The sequence below is a fragment of the Manis pentadactyla genome, chromosome 1 (assembly GCF_030020395.1).
Source record: "Manis pentadactyla isolate mManPen7 chromosome 1, mManPen7.hap1, whole genome shotgun sequence".
NCBI classification, from domain to species: Eukaryota; Metazoa; Chordata; class Mammalia; order Pholidota; family Manidae; genus Manis; species Manis pentadactyla.
Window position 1 is genome coordinate 196,620,809 of NC_080019.1, and position 23,901 is coordinate 196,644,709.

A 23,901-nucleotide genomic window follows, 5' to 3' on the forward strand; every position below is an offset into this window, starting at 1 on the left:
GGCGCAGGGCCCACCCACGGGAGCGGCTGTGGGAGGTGGCCGGAGGCGCCTGCGGGAGCGCGACCATGCTGGGCTCCCCGCCCCAGGGCGGTGGCGCGGCTGGGGGGCCCCACGAAGCTGCCACTGAGCCCACGAGGCAGGGCCGGACGAGTCCAGCCGCCTCCTCTTCCATCCGCTGCTCCCTGGAGGGGAAAGTCTTTGTTCAGAACGCCCGCCTCCCCGCTGCGCCCACCCGGCTCGGGGCCTGAGGACCGATGCCCTGGGGCCGCAAGGACACCTCCCGATAACCGCCGGGCTGGACTCCGCGCCGCCGGACCTTGCCCGAGGGAGCAGCCGGAGCCCACGGGCCGCACGGGGTGGACGGAAACAGCCCGGCTCCCGCGCGGGGGTGCTAAGACCCGGTTCCGGTCCGCGCCCCGGCCGGCGCCGGGTTTGTCCTGGTGCTGCTAGCCGCCCCTGCGCATCCGACCCTGTGCCCGCCCCTCTGCCCGCCCCCGGCCGCCCACCGCCCCGCCCCTGCCCGGACCCTGTTCGTCCCCGGCGGCCGGAACGCGGCGGGCCGAGCGGGCGCACCGCGGCGGAGGGCGCAGCATCCGCGGCTCAGACGGTCCGGCCCGCCGAGCATGGCGCCGAGGTGCGGGCTCTGCGCGGGGCCGCGGGGTCGCGCAGGCGGGCGGGCGGGCGGCACGCGGCGCCCTGACCTGTGGCCTCTCGCTCTCAGGTGGCCCCGGCTGTGGCCGCGGCGGCAGCGCCTCCTGGACGTGCTCGCGCCCCTGGCCCTGCTGCTCGGAGTCGGCGCGGCCTCCGCGGAGCCAGGTAAGAGCCGGCGGGGTCGCCGACCTTGGCGCCCCAGGCCCGCCCCTCGCGGCCGCGTCCCCGGCCCTTCTCCGCTTCGGCCCCGGGCACTGCCCCGGCCCTGCCCGCGCGCGCAGGTGGCCCGAAGGTGGGGACAGGGTCGGGCCTGGGCCATGCTACCCGAGTGTCCCGCAACGGCCATTCATTCTTCGGCGGCAGGGGTTCGCGCCACCTCGGCGCGCTGCGGACCCGAGAGCGGCTGGGCCGGGAGCGGGCGGTGCGCGCCTGGAGCCCTTCTGGTCGTGACCAAACTTGAGCGACTCCGTGGGGAAGTTGGTGCGCTCGGTGGACTGCGCTGCCGGTCGGAGGCCAGCCGAGGCCCGGGGCTCGGTCGTGGCTGCGGCCGTTCACGCGCGGTGGTTCGCAGACGTCGGCCCTGTGTCGCCGTCACCGGCCTGGTTCCTCTGGGCGCAGGAGCGACCGCAGCGGGTCGCCCTTCAGGCCCAGGAGGTCCGAGCGCGGGGCCCGGCCAGTCTCCGGACAGACGGTGCAGTGCGGACGCCGTCGTTTCGTGTCCAACCTGTTGAGGCAAAAGCGGCCGAGGATCCCCAGGGCCCGCCTTTGTGCGCCGCCCCGCCGCCAGGCCTCTGTCCCTGCGCCCGCCGCGGTGTCGGGTTGCGCGCGGTCCCCTTTGATGCGGCCGAGCTGCTGGAGAACAATGCTCGAGCCGCTGCTGGGGGGCACGCGCGGCCTTCCCGCGTGGACCTCAGAGTGTGCCGCGGGAACGCCGCCCAGGGCGGTGAAACGTCCCTTACCCCCGTCTTCTGGGGCCCCGGCCCAGCCACGCGGCGGGGCAGGCCCTCTTCCCAGTATGCCCAACAAAGGCTGCAGGAGGTGGGGGCACGTCAGGCCCAGGGGGACCCCTGCCCCAGAAGCGCCAGGGGTCTTATGACAGGTGGAAATAGAACGCTGTCCAGGACACTCCTCTCAGGCGTCCTGTCCTCCCACTGAAGTGAAAATAGGAGCGTGTTGACTGGTCACCTGCTCCCCACAGTTGGCCAGGAAGGAGGCACAGAACTGGAGGGGTAGAAACAATAATTTGTTTCATTGTTTCCAATTGGCTTAGTCACCAGGTTAAATAGTATCACAGACATTTTTAAAAAGTATCTCGTAAACAGATGTGCTGAAAACACCTGTCTGTCCAGTAGCAGATAATTCCCCCGTTATTTGTGTTAACTCCAGGGGGCATTTAGGGAGCATGTTTGTCATCACAGGGGCTGTGGTCTGCTGGGTTCGTACTGATGCCCAAGGCCACTCGTGGCTGTTGATCACAGCTTCAGGGGCCGTCCTGCAGGCAGCTGCACAGAGGGTGACAGTGCCCACTGGACCCAGATGCTCACAGGCCCAGGCCGGGGCTGCAGGGCCAGGGATTTGCAAGCCTGAAGCCTCTTTGATAATCACTTGAGGAAGAGAAAAATGAAGACCCTGGAGTGGCCAGTCCCGCTCATGGAGCTGTGTGACCGAGACAGGAGGCCAAGGGCTCTGGCCTTTGCCGTGGAGTGGGAAACAAAGTATGTCAGGGAGCTCTGCTGAGATGAGATCGTAAGGTCTAAGCAGTGCTCCAGTGGATCTGGACTTGGTAGGGGGTATTTTCTGTCCCACAGTGTGGCTGCGGTGGGGGCGGCCCCGTCTGTCCTCTGGGAAGGTGGGACACCCCTTCCCTGTCCAGGCCTGGGGAGTAGGCTCAACCAGAGCACGGGTTCCAGCCAAGCCCCCTTGACATAACTGCCTCCAGTAGGTGACCTTGGAGAAGAGCTACTGTGTGTGAAATCCTGACTTAGCAGGGGCTCAAGTTCTTCAAGAAACACTTAAAGTCACCTTTTGGAATTAAAGGCTTGAGGCCCAGTTTGATGACTTGTGTATTTCTTCTGAACCAAAAATGATGCATTTTTCTATGTCTGTCTGTGTTGCACTTGACCTCCAAAGAAAAAGTCTGGCTGTTTTGTCTAAGGGTTGGTCCCTGTGATTTTGATGCTCTTAGATGGCATTTTGTGCATTTGCCCCATAGCTGGAAACCTGGCGGGACCATGTGCTGAGCAGGCTTATGACCTCAGGGGCTCAGTGCTGCCCACAGGCCCCCTTTCCCAGGGGGACGTATGTGCTTTCACATGCCCTAAAGTGTCCATTGGACCCTAGGAGGTGTCTTTTAAGTGTCAGAGCCAAGGAGGACGGCCCACACTGGGCGGCGTTTGGAGCTGGTCTCCTCATCAAGTCCCTGGCCTCTCCACGAGTGACCATGGCATCAGGCTATCAGCTGCCCCCACCCCCAGGCCTATGTGTCCCTCCCCATCTCACCATAGGATGTCCCACCGCCCATCAGTTGGCACAAGGCCCCAGTGACTTCAAGTCTCTGGGCCACCCACGGCTGGATGCTGGGATCCCTGCCCCTCACCTGCACTCCCTCTGGGGGCCTGCAGGGATCGGCCTGGACCCCTGTGGGTGTCTGCCCTCCCGGGGGACACGGCACCAAAGCAGGAGGGAAAGCTCCGGTCCAAGGCCAGCCTTCCTCTGGGTGAGCCGCCGCCCGGACTCCCTCACTGGGGAGTCTTCAGGGCTCCAGTGAGGGACCTCAGAAGATAGTTTTGAATTTCAGCAAAACTTGTTTTTCAGGGTACTCCTGTTTTCCTTTAAAGGAAGGAGAAGAGGGGAAAGTCCTATGCAAGGAAAAAACCTAGAAGGAGTGATACCCCATCCAAGATATGCATGAGGTGTGGGGCCAGAGCCCTGCCCCGCCTCCCCCACCTCACTTTGAAGAATATATGTGTGCACATTCAGACACATGTCTGTGCATGCACACACATGCACACACACAAACACATGTGCAAATGCACACACATGCTCACACTGTTGCACACACCTGTGCACATGCAGATACATGCATAAATGCACTGCATATGCACACCACACACACGTGTGCATACTGGTGCATACACTGGTGCAGATGTGCACAGGCATGCACACACATGCACATGCATAAATGTGCATGTACACACACCCACACTCATGCACACGAACTAGTGTGTGTGCACATGTACATGCACAAATGTACACACACATACACAATACACACAAGCTGATGTGCACACGTGTGCACATGCATACACACGTGCATACACCTGCACTCATGCACACATTGGTATATGCACACACATACACACGGGTGTGCGCAAATGCACACACCTGCACTCATGTGCACACACTGGTGCACAAGCATGCACATACTCCTCTCTCTGCCGAAAGTGTCATCTCTCTTGTTCTCTCTTCATCAGGATTGTTGGAAAGATATTGTTCCCTGGGCCCTTGGGAGAGCTGGAGGGGCCCTGTATGGGGTGCCAGCCCTTCCTTCTGGTGTGGGCAGTAACACTGCCCCAAACAGCTCCAGGGCAGCAGAGGGCAATCTGTGGGGCCTGGGCCTGAGTGGCAGCCCATGCGCAGCATGGTGAGGGAGTCCTCCGCTCAGCTGTCTGTCCAGGGTGGGGGAGCCCAGCTACCCCTTCCTCAGGAAGGCGTTGGCTTCCCACCTGCCAGGCGCTTCATCAGGCTCTCCGAGGTCAGGGCACACTGAGCCACTCCAGGCCTGGTAGTGGGTGCCCGTACAGAACCCTAGTCCACCCTGGCAGAGCCTCACTGCCGGGGAGGGAAGGAATGGGGCCAAGCCCAGCCTTCTGATCTGATGTGCAGCGAGCCACCTCTCCTCGTGGTGTGAAGGGCCAGTCACGGAGGGGTGGCCTCTGGGACCAGGGCTGACTCCCGCCGGCACTCAGGGGCTAGATGCAGTGTGGCGCTGGCAAACTGGCCTGGCTGCAGCTGTGCTGACAAGCAGCCCCCAGGCCGGCTGTGTCCACGGGGCACTGGCAGCCACCCTGTGGCACATGCCCAGTGCAGCTCTGGTCAACGTATGGCCACCCAGGAGGACTGGGTCGCAGAGGGCACACTCTCATCTGGCCTCTTCACTGGGAGGCTTTGGGTTCACTGGTATCCACAGTGTCCTCTTCCAGGCCCACCGCCGGCCTAGCACCAACTGTCCGATGTTTCCGACATCAGCAGGGTGGAAGGTGGACATCACAAGCCCTGTCACGTAAAATGCCCCAAAACTTGGTGCTGGTGGCAGGGAGGGGTAAAATGTTGGGAAAATTAAAATATGTGTTTGTCAAGCTTATATGATGAAACTTGGTGTATTCTGATAGCCAGAGCCCAGAGGGAAAGAGCAGTAGGGGGAAACTCACGGTGTGGTCTGCCTGCCTGGCTGGGTCAGATGGCGCCTCTGGACCCCACAGCCTCCCATCCCTGATGATTCAGGGTCTGAGACTGGCCCTCTGCCAGGCCCTGGTGCCTTCCCAAGAATGACCAGGCCCATGGGCTCCCTCCTGGTGGGGAAGGAGCCAGCATTAGGGGTAGCTGGAGGCCACAGAGGCTCGGCGCTCTGCCTGCCCCTGCCCCACGCCTGTCTCACTGCCGGTGTCCCTCCCTGGCCCGGGTGGGAGTAGCTCCCTCCCTGGGGCTGTGAGCCGCAGGTGCCCTTATCCTTGTGCCACACATTGTATCTTCTCACTACCACACATCTGTCTTGAGCCACACATTGTCCACACCGTCTGTCATGTTGCTCAAGGGGACAGGATGCCCTGCTGGAGACAGCTTTCCCATTCTGGTCCCCTGCGTGGGCAGGGACGAGGCGCACTGCTGGCCCCCAGGTGGGTGTGGGTGCCTGCGGAGAGGCTGTTAGAGGAGCCCAAGAGTGCGGATGTGCCGCTGAGTCAGCTGACATCTGGAGGCTACAGGGCAGTGTCTGCACCCCACCACCGCGCCTGCAGGGGCGCGTCCTGCCTCCCCGGCACCTCCGGCACAGGCAAGCCCCAGCCGGCCTCTCTGGCTGTCTTCAGTGACAGCCCCAGGAAGGAGGCTGTTCGCACGCCCGTGCATCTTTCTGGAATTCTGTGCTGGCACACAGGGTCACTTCCCGGCTGAGCGCCCGTGCCGAGGCAGGACAGGGGAGGGCCTGTGGCCGAGTCAGGTGACTGGTGGGGCTCCCAGCTGTCCCTGCTTTTTGGAAGACGGGAGGCTCTGTGGCGGGCAAGGGCCAGAGCTGCTTCCAGCTGACACCAGAACTGGTCGTGGGGTCGGGCTGACCTCTGCAGGGCTTCTCCCTGGAAGACATCAGAGCAGAGCCCAAGGCTCCAGGGCAGGATGGCGAGGTGACAGGTGGGGACCATGGCAAGAGAGCTCGGTGACAGGGAGAGCGGCAGAGCCTGGATCCAGACCTGGGGGACCGCATGCCGTTGACTGGGAGCCTGCAGGGACCTGGGAGAGTCGCCTGCGTTCCAGTCTCTCCGTTTGGTCTGAAGTGCCTGTTTTTACATTTTTCACCCCACCTTTGAGCAGATTCAAGAGTAGCCACGGTGAGGCCTCCTGGTTTTGAATCCAAGCTTAGGAATCTTCCAGATGGCTCCAGGCTTCGGCAGCTGGGGCTCCTGCCTGCAAAGAGCCTGCTAGCACGGGCTGTTCTCAGTGAACACGAGGCACCCTCCTGTCTCGGGGTGACCAGAGCCGGTGTGGAGGCGGCCAGGAGGGCATGTCTGAGTAGCAGGTTGCCAGCACCCGGCAGCCCCTGCTGCAGTGAGCCCCCCTCTCCGGGGCTCCCCCACTCTTTGGTCTGTCCAGCAACTCAGGACCCCGAGGCTGGCCATGCCTCTTCAAGGGCCCAAATCCAGACACCCTGGGGCCTCTGGGCCGAAGGGAGACTTGTGTCCATTCAGACAACCAAGGCCTTCATTTTAGAAGGAACCACACGATGCGCTCTGATAGTGCCAGGAGGGAAGAGCTTGGCCTGCCCTGTGCTTCCAGGAGGACAAGGACATGGCAGGAGGGGGTGGCAGACTGGCTAGCGGGCAGAGACCCAGCCCACCAGTGGGCCTGCGGCAGGGTGGGCCTGGGGACAAAGAGGACCAGCGGGGGTGGCCTTGCCTTCTTGGACCAGTTGACCCCATGGAGCCAGTGTCTGTAAGGTTTCCAAGCTGGGGCAGAAGAGGTGTGGGGTCAGGGCCGTGGGGTCAGGCGCTGGCATCAGTGAGGGCTCCTAGTGGCCTTACTTCCACCCCTGGCTGGTCCGGGGCTGGGAGGCAGGGGTGGTGAGGCATGCTGGTCACCATGCTGGGCCTCTGGTGGCGAGCCCGGCCACTGGCCTCTCTGTCATTCGGGCATCAATTCACTCTTTCTTTCTTGTATACATTTTGAGCATCTTCTGTGTGCAAGGCGCCCGGCCTGCCCGAGACACAGGAAGGGACGTGGCGGTGAGGCCCTGGCACAGGGGTACCGGAGGACAAGTGAAGGGGGGAGATGGGTGTCTCAGGTGGGCAGTGCGCCTGCTGTGGGGCCTGGGGCCCAGTTAGGGCTTTGTGTTCCCACGCTCCTCATCTGGGACCCCCAAGGCCAGCGTGGGGCTGCTGGGGACTGGCCAGAGGGAGGGCACCCCTCCAGACAGACAGCGTTCATTCATACACAGCTTCCTGCCCGGGCCAGGCCCCTGGGGCAGGCACCCACCCTGACTATCTTGCTGCATTGGTGAATGGCAAATGCCACTTGGGCCTCTGTGTCCTGAGCGTCCGTGGCTAGTGGGGGACGTCCATCTGGCCATGGTGCTCCTCCCTGCTTCGGCCCCCACTCTGCTGGTGGGAGTCTCCCCACCAGCGGCTGTCCATTTGTGGTGTCAGCTCTGGAGTGACACATTTTGTACATTTTCATAGTCTGTGGTCGGTCCTTGAGTGTGGAGTTGTTTGGTGCTTCATGTGTACGGCCTGTGCCTTCGGAGGAGGGACCCGCGTGAGGAGCATGGCTCAGCGAACATGGCCAGGGCTCTGCTGTCTGCAGGGGCTGGCCCGGGGCAGCAGAGGCTCTGTGCATAACGGGGCACAAGGCGGTGAGCCCTCGCGTGGGGAGGGGCCCTGTGCCCCCTGCTGATGGTCGTCCTCTTTACTCTGCCTCTGTAGGGGTGCAGCAGAAAATAGTTGTGGAGTTGCTAAACGGGGAAATGACAGCTGGTAGGCAGCCTGGCCGTCCACTTCATGTTCACAGATGCGACCTCATCTGCTGTGAAGGTTGAGAGCCCAGGCTCCAGGTTTTAACTCCAGCTCTGCCCCTGAGTGCTGTGTGGCCTCGGGCAGGTTACTCACCCTCTCTGTGCTCTGTCTATGATCTGTGAAATGGGGGACAGTGGCTCCTCATGGGCACACAGCACTGTGGGATTTGACGGGGTATTCCCGCAGAGAGCACAGGTCACACATTGGCCTCCTGGGATGTGTCCTGGTGACCCCTGACTAGGCTCTGGGGATGGCTCCCACACAGCCTTCGGGCAGCGGGTGCTGGGGGGGTGGGCTCGGCGTGGGTCCACACAGCAAGCGTGGTTCTGTGTTCCTTCTTGGCGCTGGGCTGTGCCTGCTGGACCATCACTCACGCCGGACAGAGCCGCCCACTGGCCCCTGTGCTCCACGTGGTCCCAGTGGCCTGGCTGGTGCGGTGCGGTCACTCCTGCCCACAGTTCCGGTGGGCACTGACCTGCCTCTGCTTGTTGGAGCTGCTGTGCTTTTAGAAATTCTCAGCAGAGATTCCAGGAGGCTGTTGGGGGCACTGGGCTCCTGTTCGCTCACAGCTGGTGAGCAAGCAAACTGTGTCCAGTGAACAGGCCGGTCTGTGCTTCGTGATCTTCAGCCTGATGTGGGGCCGCCTGGGGAGAGCTCAGAGGTTCGGGTCCCTTTCTGCCATCTGTCCCTTCACCTTCTAGCTGAAAGAAGGCAAGGTGCCGCCATCCCCACCTGCACCCACCTCCAGGGCCCCTCCGCCTCCCCTGGGCCCTGAGGCCCGTGGGGTCCCCTCCAGTGCTGCCCCCACCAGGGCCACCAGAGGCCGCCCTGCAGGCCTGGCTGGACACCTCCTGGCTCTTGGGTCCCTAGGAAGTGCCCCGGACGGGAGGGAGGGGCTCCGGCTCCAGGGGGGTGGCGGAGGTGCTCCCACCCGCCCGTCTGTAGAGCTGGGAGAGGCTTTCCTAGTAAATACTTATTTCAGCTGCACAGCTTCCTGCCGCCCCAAGCAGGCTGGCACCTGGTGCTGACCACCCTGCCCCTGAGCCTCGTGCCTCTGGGAGCAGGAGGGAGGCCCTCTGAGTCCAGGCGCATCTCTGGGGCCCCCGGCCCTCCTGCGCGCCCCCCAGGCCTCCAGGCTGACCCTGCTGTGCTGTGGGATCACGGTCCAGCAGGAGGGGTCTCTGATTGCCTTGGGTCCTTGTCTCCATGTGGCTCTGAGGGGGACCCACCTGCTTCCAGGGTCACCAGGCCTCTTGGGGCGGCAGGGACATTCCTGCTTTCTGGCTGAAATGAGCCTCCGCCCCTGGGGACTTATTCAGAACCTGTGAGGTTCTGGTTGCTGTTCATGACCTTATATTGTGAAAATAAGAATTCCATGGGGGTTTGGAAACCAGACCAAGGAAAGCGCCCACCTGCACCCAAACGGGGAAAGCTGACACCTTCCACAGGCCTGGGCTACCCTCTGTGGGTCCCGCCCAGGCCCCAGTGGACAGTGGGTGCAGAAGCTTAAGGGCCAGCTGGCTGTGGGTCTGCTTCCCAGAGGGGAGCACACTGCTCTGCCCGCCAGCGGGAGGGCAGACAGCGGGCTGGCATCCAGACGCCCCCCACACTTAAGGATCTGCACAGAAGGGCCTTACTTAGGCTTGTGTGGGGTCGGCCAGGTGGCAGCCCCAAGGCATCTGGGTCCTGTTGGGAGGCACTGTGCTGCCACCCGTGGCGAGCAGAATGTGGCAGGTCTGATCAAGTCTGTTGAGCTGGGGAAGCGACCTGGGTCATCATGGGGGCCCTCCATGCAGTCCCAGGGTCCTGCTTGGGAGATGGTGGACAGGCGGGTCAGGGTCATGTCAGAAAGGGGAGCCATGGCAGCGGGCGCAGAGCAGGGAGAGGGGCCGCCATGGCCATGAGGTGGGGAGGGACCGTGAGCCAGGGATGCTGGTGGCATGTGGAATAGCTATGCCAAGGTGGTGGGCTCTCCACAGAGCTTCCGGAAGGGGCCCAGTACTGGGACACCTGATGGTGACTTCAGCCTCCAGGTCCGAGAGGGTCAGCTCACGCTGCCTTTGGGGCACTTCCCCGCGGCAGCCACAGGGCAGGCTGCACGTGTCCCCCAGCTGGCCGGGTAGGGTTGTGGTGGCCATGGAGGCCTCCCACTGGCCGTGTGCTGTTTCCTGTGGGTGTGAAGCCTCTGGGTGGTTCTGAGGCCTTGGCCCCCAACCTGTGTGGGGTCTCTGGGGCATCCTTCCTGACCCCTAGGCTCCTGACGGCCTGTGCCTTCCAGTCTGACACACCTGGCACGCTGGGCAGGCTTGCCCCTGAGGTAAGGTGGGCTCATGCTAGGAGCCTTCCAGAGCTCAGAGGGACCTCAGACCCTAGAGTGACCTCCCCGTGCCCCAGGGAGAGCAGGGGCTTGGGCACACGGGCTGGGCTGGGGAATGCCTGGCTGAGGGACTGTCCTGGGCCACAGTGCATGTGGACAGTGGGAGCCTGAACGGGGCAGGGAAGCTGTGGCTGGGGCAGCTGGGGGCAGCAGGGCATCCAGATGCCCACACAGTGCCCCATTTGGGTGCAGTACTGTCAGCTGCCAGTCGCCACTCATGGGGGCCTCTCTGGGCCCCATGGCTGCTGGGCCCTCCAGAGCCACATGCATGTTGTTGCCCTGTCATCCGCAAGGGCAGACATCGACCTGCTCTGTTCCATTGTGGGGAGTGAGGTTTCCAGAAATGCCTATCAGGCCGGCACCCTGTGTGCTGTGGAAAGACTTTGTGATGAGAAGCTGAGTGGATGCTGAGATGTGAGCTCTGATGTTTGGCTGGCGGGCCAGCGTGGCATGCCCACGGTCCTGCAGAGCTGTGACAGGCCCGCGTGACTGGGGTGGCGGGGAGCTGTGCCCGGACTGAGCCCTCGGGCCCGTCAGCAAGGCAGGCCCTTGCTGCTGGTCCATGGCATCATCTGTGTGCCTCTGTGTACTGGCACTTTGACCTGCAGTCCAGCACCGGGGCCTTTCCTGGGGGCGCACGTGTGTGGCAGAAACAAGGTATGACTGGCTGGCAGTTGGCCATGGGTCCAGCCAACTTCCTGCCAGGCCTAGCTGTCCACGGGCTCAGCCTGGCTGGCCACGGGCAGGGGGGAGTGAGGTGCAGTCAGGGGGCTGCCTGCTGTTGGTGAGGGGCTACAGGGCTGCACCCATCACCTCTTGGGATATGGAATGCGGAGTTTGGTCCCATCCCCACCCCCTGGCTCTGGGAATCGGACAGGCCTCCCTGGGCTCCATCCAGGGAAGGAGCAGCCAGGGCTCTGGAGGGGGTACAGAGCGGCATTTCTCTGCTCAACATTGGAGACCCAGGGCCTTGGGGCAAGACCTGATGACCGGAGCTGTGAGGCCCTCCTCTGTAGCCTGGCCACCCTGTGCAGTCCCAGATTATGGCCTCACACTTTCAGTCTGAAACAAGTTGAACTGGCTCCGAACCCTAACTAGTTGGAAAGCAATCTCTTAGTTGTTGAAGTGCGAGGCTGCAGCCACACTGCGCACCAGACTGGAGTCGGCTGGGCTTCCCCGCCCACCCAACAGATGGTCTCCTGCCTCGGTTTCCTCGTCTGGCCCCCATCTTCCTGGCTGACAAGTGTGATTTTCTCTGGTAATGGCTGTACCGGTATGACGTCGTAGGACTGGCCAGTGGCCTCCGTGAGCAGCACAGCTGCGTGGCTGGATCTCGGCAGCATCCCCTTCTCTCTGCAGGAGCCCTAGCAAAGGGCTGCCGGGCAAGGGGCTTGCCCTTTCCCCAGGCTGGTCACGGGGCAGGGGGAATCCAAGGGGTGTGCAGCCCAGTCTGTCATGGGCTCCCGTTGCTGGGGAGTGAGGTGGAGGGCCATGGGCATGGGGGCGGGAGCAGGCCAGGGAGACCCCTCCTGCCCCCAAGGGGCCCCCCATCATGCCCCTGTCCCTAACCCTGTGACTGTGGTGTGCAGCTCATCTTCCTCTCCCGCAGCTGCTGACCGACCACCGCATGCTGGGGAGGGGGCTGGGGTGTGGGGTCTCCCTCGGGCACTGTCCCCCCACTGGGGGCTCGTGCCTGCCTGCCTGCCGTCCCCTCACGCCTCCTGTGGCTGCCCCACCTCAGAGTGTCACAGAGCCTGGAGTCGGGGCCACTGCGGGACATGCCATGCGGTGCCTGCTGGTTTTCTGCCCACCTGCCCGCTGCACGCCCACCCTCTGCCTCCCAGGTCTGCTTGCCCTGTGCATGGCACAGTGACTGCCGCGTGCCTGGGGAATCCTGCCGCCTGGCCAGGACTGACATGAGCCGGGAGCCGGGAAGGGCAGCCCACACATTCACGCTTGTGTGCGTCTCGTAAGCGCAGCCCGCTATCATGAATAGAGGAAAGGGACCCCAGTGTGCAGGCGCACGGCCTTGAGTTGGGGGGCCGTGGACATTGTGCATTGTCCTCTGCGCGGACGTGGGACCCCTGGCTCCAAACCTCGGCAGGCAGCTGCTCGGGCTCTGGGGCCTCCTCACCACACCTGTGACCCACTGCCTGTCTGGCCATCTTTGTCTTTATAACCGTCTTTACAACCCAGACACATGTGGCGCGGGGCTTTTCTGTGGTGCATGGATCCTCCTATGGGGCCAGGGTGTTTGTCCTCAGCTGGAAGTTCCCCTGCCGTGGGGCCACCACCAGGCCCTGGGAGCAGCCCAGACAGGAAGAGAATCACCACCAGGTTTCAGCCTGCCCACCCCCTACAGTCCCTTCCTCACACGGTGTAACACTCCCATCCAGTGTTGCCCACCTAAGCCCTGAGGGCCGGTGCTGCCCACCCTGTCCCCTGACGCCCTAGGCTGCTGGGTGGCTGGCTTTCGCCTTGCCTGGGGTCTCAGGTACGTCACCCCTGGCCTCAGCTGTCTCCCTGCTCTGGCCTCAGTGTCCTGAGCCTGGCCTCCCACCTGGGATCCGAGGTGCCCGAGGTGCCAGCATACATGGAGCTCCGTTTGTGACCGACATGGCCCTGCCTGGATGCTGAGAAATCGCCCCCCGCAGCAGTTGGGGCACCGTGTCCCCCTGCCCGAGCCTTGCAGGTGTGGCCCTTCAGTGGCATGGACTGGCTTACTGTCTTCCATGTGAGACGGTGAGGACATGCCACCCAAACCCCCCAGCTTCCCTCTGTGCGGAGGTGATATTGAGGGGACAGGGCCAGCCCTCAGTGGCCTGTGCTCTTCCTGGGACCACTGGCAAACGTGAAGTTTTGGGGGGCACCTGTGGTGGGACCGCGGCTGCCGGAACGTGAGGCTGGGGCCAGTGCCCACCCCCATCGGTGCCCTGGGAGTGCTCACAGCCACACTGGGTGCCGACTTTATTTTCCAGCATGCGCTGGAGTCTCTCAGCAGATAAGTGTCAAAGGTTGGTCCTGAAGGCCGGGGCCAGCCCTCTTAGAGCCCTCCCTGGGCACCGTGTTTAGGGACAGGTCCAGCCGGGCTGTGTCGTGCCATTCTCATGATACTTAAAACAATTTCCTCGTGTAAAGTTCTGTGCGCCCAGCAGGGATGCACAGTTGGCTTCTGTGACCCGACAGTGCAGGACCTCGGAACAGACGTGCTGTGCCTCCCCTGCCCCTGCAGTTCCCCCCGGGTAGGTGACCCTGGGCACCACACTGAATATCTCCAGATTTCAAATACGAGTCGTAATCTGTTATGAGGCCTGGGACCTGGGTCTGGGTGGTTCTGACTCAAATAAGAGAGCTGTTCAGATGCTCTTATGGGCAAAGAGAATTAAAAAGCAGCTTCTGGAGAAAAATGAAACTGGACATAAACAGCACAATACCCAGGCCAGGCTGAGTGCTGGCGACAAGCTCTCACATGCTGTCAGGCCCCCACAACCCCTGCCCCCTGGGGGCAGGAGGTGACAGAGATGGCTGGACCGGCCTCTGAGCCCGGGACAGGGTGCCCATCTGGCAGCTCGGGGCAAGGGGAGCCCCTCTGGCTGGGCCCCCTGGGTGAAAGCCCCCTGTGCCTGCCTGTGGCTCACGGGCCCCAGGAGCAGGCAGTGGATGGCCTCTGGCCAGGGAGGGTCCCCATGAGGCACTGTGCGCAGCCCCCTCCCTCACCCGTGCCACCAGCTCATGGCACTGGCTGGCTGGGGTCCCAATTATATCTGTGAAGGGGGAAGGGCACTCTGTCTGGACGCCGATCCTGTGTGGCTGCGTTTCTTCCTTGGCCTGTATCCTGGCAGCAGGACTGTGGCCGGCAGGGGGCTGGCCTTCCCTGAGGTCCAGGCAAGACTGGGGGTCCCCACTCCTCCAGCTGTCCGGAATCTTCTCGGGCCAGTGGTGGGGTGTGGGCAGGGAAGGCCAGCTGCCCTCATGCTGACCACCAAGAGATAGGCCCCTGGGGGCAGGACTTGAGGGGAGAAGGGCCCAAGGGCTGGCGGGGCTCAGGGGAGGGGTGAGCTGGAAGCTGTGGAGGGCTGAGTGCCACTCATTCCTGCCTTTTACCTAGAAGGATGGGCAGGGCACTGCTGCAGAGGCCACCCCCCAACCCCAGCCAGCAGACAGGCCCCCCTGCTGCTCCCAACAGGTCCTCTGACGGAGCCCACACTGGCTTCTGCTCTTCACGCTCCTCAAGGACAGATGGACAGCAGACGGGCTCCAGGCAAGACCGGGCTTCGTCCTGGGAAGTGCTTGCAGCCTGCTGCCACTCCTTACAAAGATTTTAAATCGTGCCATGTGTCCAGTGCCCCTTGCAAAGTGACCCACTGCTGAAGTTCAGGGACACAGGATGAGGACCCTTGCAGGCTTGAGATCTGTGCCAAGGCCCCGGGACCTGATGCGGCTGCACCCGGGAGCAGGGCACTGAGAGGCGCTGAGCCCGAGTGGGGACCGCAACAGCCACAGGGGAGGAGGGAGGAGGCAAGCCTGGCAGAGGGACATGGGAGTGCAGACCATACCAGGACCGGAAACTGCAGCGACAGAGAACCCCAGTGCCCACTCGTGCGGTGGACTCCCGGGCCGCCGGCAGGACCCTCCTGACGTCTGCTTTTCGGGAGCCTCAGTCCGGTGATGGGCCCCGGCACACTTCCACTGGTCCTGCTCTGTCCTGCTCTGTGCCGCTCTGCGCCTGGGCAGCCCTAGGGGTCCGGGAGGTGGGGTGAGGGGTGTTTGCGGGATGCATGCTGCTCGCCTGCCGTCCTTCCAGAACCCAAGGCAGTTTGGTGTCACTCCAGTGCACCTGTGCAGATCTGAGCTGCAGCTTCTGGCCTGTGTCTGCCAGCCCCCTCCAGTCTTTAAAGGTGAGAGTAATTTGCAGTTCAAATATTTTAAAATGGCTCAGGAGAGGCTTGAGTGTCTTCTACTTGGCCTATCGTGCTGTTCCTTTGACTAGAAGACTCCAGCCTCCGTCCAGCCCTTCCGCAGGCCCTCCGACTCCTGCCTGCGAGGGCTGTATGGGCGGGCGTAGGGGTGGTCAGCAGGGTGTGTCTCTGTGCCAACACAGGTGATGTCCTTGTTTGGGAACCCTGCCAGCTCCCAGGAATTAGGCAGCCAGATGGGTGGTGGGGTAGGCGGCCAGGGACCTGCTCTACAGGGGGCAGCAAGCGCATCTGCTGAGTGACCCCTGTGCCTTTGGATCCTGGGCAGCTGGGGTCCCACATGGGTAGGCATGTGTGCTGAGCCCCCACTCCTCTCATTCCCAGCTTGGGGGTGACCCTCACCCCCAGCACCCTCCTGTTCCCATGCACATGTTTACATGTGCTCACACTTGTACACACTCACACCTACCCACACATGTGCACCACGCACTCACACACGTCCACGTACATATGTGCACACCCCCTCACACTGCTTGCACATAGTCTCAACCCACACTCTCATATGATCACACACATGTTCACACGCTCCACTCACATGCACACACACATTTAGACATGCTCACACCCTCATATATAGTCACAGTGCTCACACATACACTCATACCCTTGTGCTTGTGCACTCATTTGTGCACCTGTGCACACACGCACACCTGCTCACACCCGCACATGCTCGCGCATGAGCTCTCGGCTTTGCCCTGCCATTTGGAGGGACAGCTTTGTCTTCTCCCAGAGGACCTGTGCCCAGGCAGGCCGGTGCCTTCCCGCTGGCTCTGTGCCCCCGAGTAGCCACTGCCTGGTTGTCTCAGGACCAGACTGCAGCGCCGTCCCTGCGGGCGGTGGCCCAGCTCCCAGGTCCCAGCTGGGACACTTGGCTCAGCATTTTGGTTTGTAATCTAAGGCAGAGCACCAGGAGCCCCAAGTGGGCTGCAGAAGGTCTGCTCCCTGGTCTCCATGCCAGGGAGCCCACAGGCCATGAGTCTGACAAGCTGAGCGCTGGTGGACAGCCCCTGGGGTCTGGGAGCTGGCCTTTGGGGTCAGGAGAGAGGCTCAGACCTGAGGCCCGCAGCTGTTGCTGGTGGACTCCCCAACACTGGCTTGCGGTGCATCCTGTGGCCCTGAGATCAGAGCACAGGGGGATTCCCATGCTCCCACCTGCAGTTTGGAATCATGGGCACCATGCTTGCCTGCAGCTCCTGAAATGCTGTTCCCCTGGGGTGCCTTGGCCCTGAAGCTCCTGACAGCCCACTGCCCAGGAGTCCACCCTGCAGACTAGGCCAGGCCCCCACTGAGGCCGATGTCCCCTCCTGCCTCAGGACCATCTCAGCCACCTCAGGCAGCACCAGGTGTCCCCTGGAGGGTGTCATGCCACTGGCCCACACTTGGGCAGCCTAAGGCCCCCTGGGAACCTCAGTGTCACAGTGAGACCTTAGAGGGGGTGGCTTGGGTGGCCCAGGCTCACAGTGCTGTGCAGTTCACGGGTGTCCTGAGGGCCCAGGGCTGGCCTGGAGACCATCGGGCTGAGCGGCACCAGCAGGTCCACATGCTCCATGCTGATTAAAGCCACAAGGGTAAAACCGAACCTTTCCCCAGATGCCAGAGGCCATGGCCGCTTGCTTCGGTTCATGGTCAGTTGGGGAGGGTCTAAAATGTTCAGTTCTGGCCCACAGATCTTCCCAGCAGGTCCCCCGTCTGGTGGTTGGCTCTGTGGCTTCCTGTTTTTTCAGCCTGATTTTTCTCTTGTCAGCATCATGCACTTTATTGGCACCCCCACAGTGCCTGGGGTGCCCTGTGAAGGGCAGGGCAGGGTTGGCAAATGTGGGGGCTCGGTCTGTGCAGGAGCCAGCCCCAGGGACCCCTGTTTCTGCAGCTGGAATGTCCCTTCCATGTGTCCTGCCTCCCAGGCTCCTTGTCTGTGGGAACTCGGGGTTCTGGAAAGGAAACACCCCTCCTGAGGGGACCCCATGCTCCCCCGTGATCCAGGAGGGCACCTGGCTTTACGAACAGATCTGGGGGGCCCAGGGCTCCTCCCAGGACCCTGCAGGAAGCGGCTGTGTTTTGAAGTGAGCTTAGTTCTACTTGGTTTAAACCCCAGTAACACCGGTGAGGGAGAGAGAGGGAAGGAGGGCATGCGGGCATCGCCGTCCGTCAGAGCTCACATCCCCCCTGCCAAGTGCAGGCAGCAGGGCTGGAGGATGCCTGTGTGGGTGTGGGTCTGCTGCCTGCTCTCCATGGCAGCTCTGCATCCCAGCCCATCCATGATTTACTGTGGGCCGACTTGGGGAGGCGCTGGGTGCGAGACCCTCTTAACTCTCTGGCCTCCCGCCCCTGTGCCCAGAACAGCCATGTGCCCTGTTTAAGCCGCGTGCCCTGAACCACATCCTTCTAAGGCATGTGCATTACTTTCAGAGGGCTCCCCCTCTCGGCTGCTGCCTTGTGGGTGATGGGATCCCTAAGATCCCTAAGGCCTCCTAAAGTCAGTTGTGAACTTCAGCTGGCTGCTGGGTGGGGGTCAGATGGCCCTGGGCACCAAGGAAGGGGCCAGGAGGGGACCGGACCCTACCCTTGTTTCCAGTGAGGGCGCCTGTGGCCCCCTGAGGCTGAAGCCATGTGCTACCCCCTGCCTGGCCAATCTGTGGATTGGAGGGAGGACCCTAGTGGTCACAGCAGGGTTTGAGGTGCCCTTTCCTGCTGAAGGCCAGAACCAGGCACATAGGGACCTGCTTGGTCAGGCCTAGGACCATGTCAGAAAGGGCATGCTGGGGCAGCCAGTGGCTCTCACAACGCCTGGACTCCAGGGGAGCCCCACCAGTGCCCCAGGAGCAGCAAGGGTACCTGTGCACCCTGTTGGCCAGCAGGGCTTGCTGGTGGAGGCTCCTAGGTGACCGATGCGCTGTAGCTCTGAAGACATGGCGGTGTGTGCACACTCCCTCTGTCCCTGCCCGGGGTCCTGCTACCTGAGTGTTTGTGACAGCTGCCTGGGGCAGGAGCCGTCCCCTCGGGGGTATCTGTGCCTGGTCCCTGCTGAAGGGGTCAGTGCTCTGAGATGGCTGGGGCTCAGCCTGGGGGGCTGCTTCCTGTCTGTGCACAGGGGCCTGCATTTCCCGGCTGGATTTGGGAATACACAGGGCCACTGTTGACAGTGCCTGAAAGCGTGCCAGTGTCTGGAACAGGGGCTTCTGGCCCCAGATTGTGAGGCTGTGTGCCCTCCCTTTACCTGTGGACTCCGCCTGCCAGTCAGGATGCAGTATCCCTTGGTGACAGCTCGGGCATCCCTGGATTGGAGGTTCTGCTGTGGATTCGTTGGCCACACTGCCTTGCTCCCTGGCTCAGAAGCTCGGAAGCACCCTCCCCCTGCAGGTACCCACCTGCTCAGGGGCGCCTCCCTGCCCTTCCTCCTCCATGTCCTCTGTTGCCGGGGCCCCTGCCTGCTGCAGAGTGAGAATATGCCCATCTCAGGAGCTGTCGGAGCTTCTCTACGTAGCTTGGGGCTGAGCACAGGCAATGGTGTGATGTTTGGTCATGTGACACGTGGGCGTCTAAGTCCTACTGCCAGCGGGTGCTGCAAGGACAGAATGTCCCTACTCACACGTGACCTCTTTCCAAAGACTGTGCCTGTGCTTGTGTGTGTGCACAGACGTGTGTGTGTGGGGCTGTATGTGGGTTCATGGGTGTGTGTATGTGGGGGTGTGTGGGTGCATGGGCGTGTGTGCACAGATGTGTGTGTGCATGGGTGTGGGCATCTGTGCACATACATGTGTGTGCATCCATGGGCATGTGTGGCTGTGTGTGGTTGCATGTGTGGGTGTGTGGGCGTGTGTGCACAGATGTATGCACGGGTGTGGGGGTGGGTGGGGTGCATGTGTGTGTGCATGTGTGTGTGTGTGCATGCATGGGCATGTGTGCATGTGTGGGGGTGTGCATGCACGGGTATGTGTGCATGTGCAAGTATGTACGTGTGTTTTAAACCAGGCTTTCTATGGAGCATCTGTGAGGGGCTGGTCAGCAAAAACACCTCACTCAAGAGGTGGTGGGCAGCCTGGCCTGTGGTTCTCTGACACCCCTCCCTTGCTGGCCTGCATCTCACCAGAACTTTTACACCAGTGTCCCCTTCCCTTCCCCGCTGGTCCCTCCTTCCAACTTGGACACAACCTTCTCCCCCATGCCATGGACCCCTGTCTGCCTGTCACCCTCACTCACTTCTGGGCAAGGGGCTTCCTGTGACCCCTGGCCTGACTGCCACCTGGTGCCACCTAGACCCCCTGAGCCTGCCTGGTGCTGGCCGGGCCAGTGCTTGGTGAGGGCATGGAACCCGTGGCTGGGCACTGCCTCCTCCAGGCAGGCCCCTCCTATTCCTTTCTGTCCTGGCTGTGACCTCACCTGCCCGCCCACATGTGGGGTCCCTCTGGAGCATCTGGGCATGCTGCCATGCTGACTGCACCTGCTTTGCCCTCTGTCCTTCACTGGACAGTGGGGTTGGACAGCCCTGAGCCCCTGGTTCTGGGCCCAGATTTTGGTCTCCCCAGGCAGTTCACTCTGACTGGCTGGTAGTCAGCTCAGGGAGGCTGGGCCTGTTCCAGGTGCTGTGGGGCTGACGGAGCGGGCAGAGGGGCGAGGCCGAGGCCTCAGGAATGCAGGCTGGCACCTGGGTGATGAGCTCAGGCCTGACTAATGATGCATCAACTCCTGGCCCTGGGAGCCTCCGGGCAGTGCCAGCTCCTGCATGGCAAAGGCTGCTTCCTGGCATCATCCCAGAGCCAGGGGACACCAGGCCAGGCAGGCAGATGTGCCCACCCTGCCTCCCCCATGCTGCCACCCTGATTGCCCCCTGCTGTCCCTCCGTGAGTTTCTTCGAGGGTGTGTCTCTCCTTGCTGGGTGGGTTCTGAGCTGTGGTACCCACAGGGCTGGAGGAGCATCTGGGTGATGGAGATCCCACACTGTGAACATGCTGCAGGGTGGGGCAGCCACCCAGATAGGCTGGCCAGCCTTCGAGGAAGGTGGGCTGCCCTTGGCCCACGGGGTGCAGGCTGTGGCCAGGCATGGCCAGGGCCCAGGCCGTGAGGCCGGCAGACTCCCAGACACACCATGAGCAGTTCCCATGAGGGCCACATGCTCTTTCTTCTGTAGGTGGGGAACAGTCAGATTCCTTAGCTGTTTTATTGGGGTGAAATTCACACAGTGTACAATTAACTGCTTAAAAGTGGACATTTCAGTAACATTTGGTGCGTCACGATGTTATACAGCCACCATCACTGTCTAGTTCCAGAATATTCTCATCACGGGAACCCTGCCCTGTCCCAGGACCCGACCACTGCTCTAGTCGTGTCTCTGTATCTGCCTGTCTGGGTATTTCATACTGATGGAATCCTGCAGTGCTGGCGCTTCTCACTGAGCGTGAAGTTTCTCAGGTTCACCCACATTGCTGAGCTTCAGTCCTTTTCATGGCTGAGTAATACTCCGTTGTTGATTCTTTGACTTATGAACATTTCTTATGTGACTGAAACGCTTCTGGACTAGGGCCTGTAGTTCCTATAAAAACAGCCCTGGGCTGTATCCAAGCACTGTCCTCCTGCATGTCCTATAGAGATACGTGCAGGCAGCTTCCTGCTCAGCCTTCCTGAGGCTCAAGGCAAGAGCTTGGTTGGGAGGCAAGGACAGAGAGACATGGTTCTCTCAGCCATCACAGAGGCAGCCCGCCAGTGGAAGGGTGATTGCCGTGGGAGGAGGTGCCTGGGCGGGAAGGTTAGCAGGACACCCTCTGGCTCGCAGGCCCGCGCTCCGGAGTGACCCTCATTCACATGCCCTCCCTGCCCTTTGCTCACTGACCGCTGACTGCAACTCGGGAGGCCTCACCCTGCACCCCAGGCCAGTGCCCGGGCCCCTGCTGTCCTCTCTCTTTGCTCTGTGGTGTGGCTGGAGGCATCCTCTTCTAGTGTGAAGTGCTGAGTTGGTGAACCAGCCACAAGCACGCACCCAGGTGACAAGGAACTGTGTCTGAGAGCAGGAAGGGGACAGGGAGAGTGTGGAATGCCTGCTAAGGCTTCGGGTCACTGGGGGCAGTGACCTTCCATGGCCAGTGGCTCTGCACGGCAGACAGACTGCCGGGGCCCTTCCCGCCGTGCCCATCTCCCCATCGTCAGGACCCCTCAGCCTCTGTGAGCTGCTGTGACCCTCTGCACCTGGGCCTGGCTCCCTGGACTGCTCGGACCCAGCCCGATGCCCACCTTCCTGGTGCCACAGAAGGGCCCCTGGCCAGTGCAGGGACTGGGGACCATGTGTCCACAAAGTGGGGAGGTGTGTGCACATCCTTCCATGTCCCAGGACTCTCTGAGGTCCAAGCAGGTGGACGGTCCCTCCCCCAGGGCAGGCAGGGACATGATTAACAAGGCAGAAACCTGCTCTGTGGCTGGGGTTCCTTGTGGGGTGCCCTGGGCTCCTACCCTGCTGCCGATGTAAGCTGCAGAAGAGGGGGCTGGGCCCACTCAGGGAAGGCTCGGGGTCACTCCTGGTGACCCTGGTTCCAGTAACACAGAGGGATGGAAGAGGTGGGTGGCTGCCTTGGCCTCTGGAGGCCCAGGAATGCAGATGAGGCTGCCTCAGCCTCAGGTCTGGGTGAGTTTGCTTTTCTTTCTAGGCAAAGACCACACCAGAGACCTTTTATGGCCGGACAGATGCCCCCAGCCCAGCCCTTTCATCAATAGGCTGTCAGTGGGGAGAGACCAGCCCAGGAAGCCAGGGTGGAAGGCCATGCTGGTGAGGTCACCCTGTCAGGTCTGTGGGACAGTGTGGGGACCACGCAGAGGGACCGAAAGGAACTGTCTGGGCCCCACAGTGCCTGCCACTGGCCCCCATAACCTGTGCCTGACTGCTCCCTACAGCAGGCTCCGGGTCATTTGTCTTCCAGGTGATTTATTTGTAAGGCTGGGGGCTGACATCCCAGGGGGAGGTCACATTCCATTCATAGCAGCTTATCTGGGCTGTCAGACAGGCCTGGGGGGCCTGAGGCAGAGCAGAGCTCCCCGCCCCCGCCTCCCAGGGCAGTGGGAGACCTCTACAGAGACCTCCGAGTGCCTGCTGTGTGCGGGGCTGTGCTGGGGGTCCCGTGGGGACCCACCTTCCAGGGAGCGGGCAGGCAGCACCCACCCCACACAGCAGCCATGGGTCTGGGGGTGGAGGCCGGGGGACTCATTCTGATGGGGGTTCCTGATGCCCCAGAAGACATTGCCCTCCTCAGGGCCACAGTAGCTGTGCTGTGTGTGTTTCTGAGCCCTACAGAATTCTCCCCGAGACCCCCAGGGAGCCCACCACCCAGGCTCTCTGCTGCCTTCCATGTCGGTCACTGGAAACCAGTTTGGATGCAGGCCCAGGACTGGTGCAGGGGCAGGGAGGCCTGGGGGCAGCTGGGGCCCGGGCGGGGGAGTGGACCCAGGAGGAAGTCCGTGCAGGGCCATCCCGACTGATGAGTCCGTGGTGGGAGACATTTACGGAAGGCCTGGGGGTCCCCCCTCTCTGTCTTCAGCCCATTGGTCCAAGCCTGTTGCTGTGACGTTTCAGGGGAGCAGGCACCCAGCAAGGGCCACAGGGAGTGAGGGCGTGGCCTCGGGGTGTGGGGCACCCTGCGGGGCCTGGAGCCCGAGGCTCGGGCCCTGGAAGGGAGCACGGGGGTGGGGTGCCACTAAGTTTGTCCTGATAAGGGACCCCCAAAGCACCCCCTGTGAGCTTGCCCAAGGGCCAGCCTGCCACATGACCAAACAGTGGGGCAGCGCCTGAGGCTCTGCTCCACCCGCAGCCTCCGCGCTCCCGAGCTGGGTGGGCCGCACAGGCTCCGGGGTGAAAGCCCCCTCTCCACGCCCCTGCGGCTCCACACCGTGAGGAACGTGGCCTGGTGCCCAGGGTGCCTCCTGGGGAGGGAGCTGTCCCGTCCCCCGCCTAACCCCCACCCCCACCCCCTGAAGCTCACTCACCAACCCCCGGGTGGAGAGCAAGGACTCTGCAAGTCAGAATGGCCCCGGGCCGCCCACTGGACTCCCAAGTTGGGCCAAGTGTTGGGTTAAGTCCACCCCAAGAAAGGCTCCTACAGGGCAACACCTCCCCTTTTACTTTAATGACTTATGAGAAAACTGCAGGAAGGTTTTAGAGAAAAACAGGGGCTTGCACAGATGTTAATCCTCTTTAAACTTTACTTAATAGTTTAGCCAAAGAAAATAACAACAGTTTCATTTGGGAAGGGGTCACGGGCTCTTTAAGGTTTGGTTTCTTCTGGCCTTCTAAGTATTCGGATTTGTTCAGGTGCTGCGGGGGGTTTACATGACTGGATGGAACATTTTGTTCAGTCCTTGGAAATTGCAGCAAAAATCCTTCATTTTTTTAGTGCTTTCTTAAAGACATTAAAATACCAGGTCATTGCCACCCACCACATATGTGAACAGGACTATCTGATCCCGTTTGGGAGACGGAGGACAGAGGACCTGAGCTGGGCGCTCCCCATGCTTCTCCTCCTGGGAGTTCGGGTACGGGGGAACCAGGGAGCCCGGGGCCGGGGGTCCTCCTGGGAGGTGGGGGCTGGGGGACCAGGGAGCCCGGGGCCAAGGGTTCTCCTGGGAGGTGGGGGATGGGGAACCA

At 62.0% G+C, this 23,901-nt stretch overlaps 1 protein-coding gene across 3 annotated transcripts in view; it reads left to right on the plus strand.

The window, feature by feature from the left end:
- The first annotated feature begins 397 nt into the window (after nucleotides 1-397).
- The window catches only part of COL18A1 (collagen type XVIII alpha 1 chain), an 84,748-nt gene continuing 61,244 nt past the window's right edge, over nucleotides 398-23,901 (plus strand). Inside the window, exons 1-2 of one of the 3 annotated variants that reach the window (XM_057505383.1) lie at nucleotides 398-634; nucleotides 722-816. In XM_057505383.1, coding sequence (XP_057361366.1) covers nucleotides 624-634; nucleotides 722-816 — 106 coding nt within the window. In that variant the 5' untranslated portion in view covers nucleotides 398-623. Of the gene's footprint in view, nucleotides 635-721; nucleotides 817-15,064; nucleotides 15,204-23,901 lie in introns of those variants that run through there. The other 2 variants (XM_057505392.1, XM_057505378.1) reach the window with 2 other exon arrangements.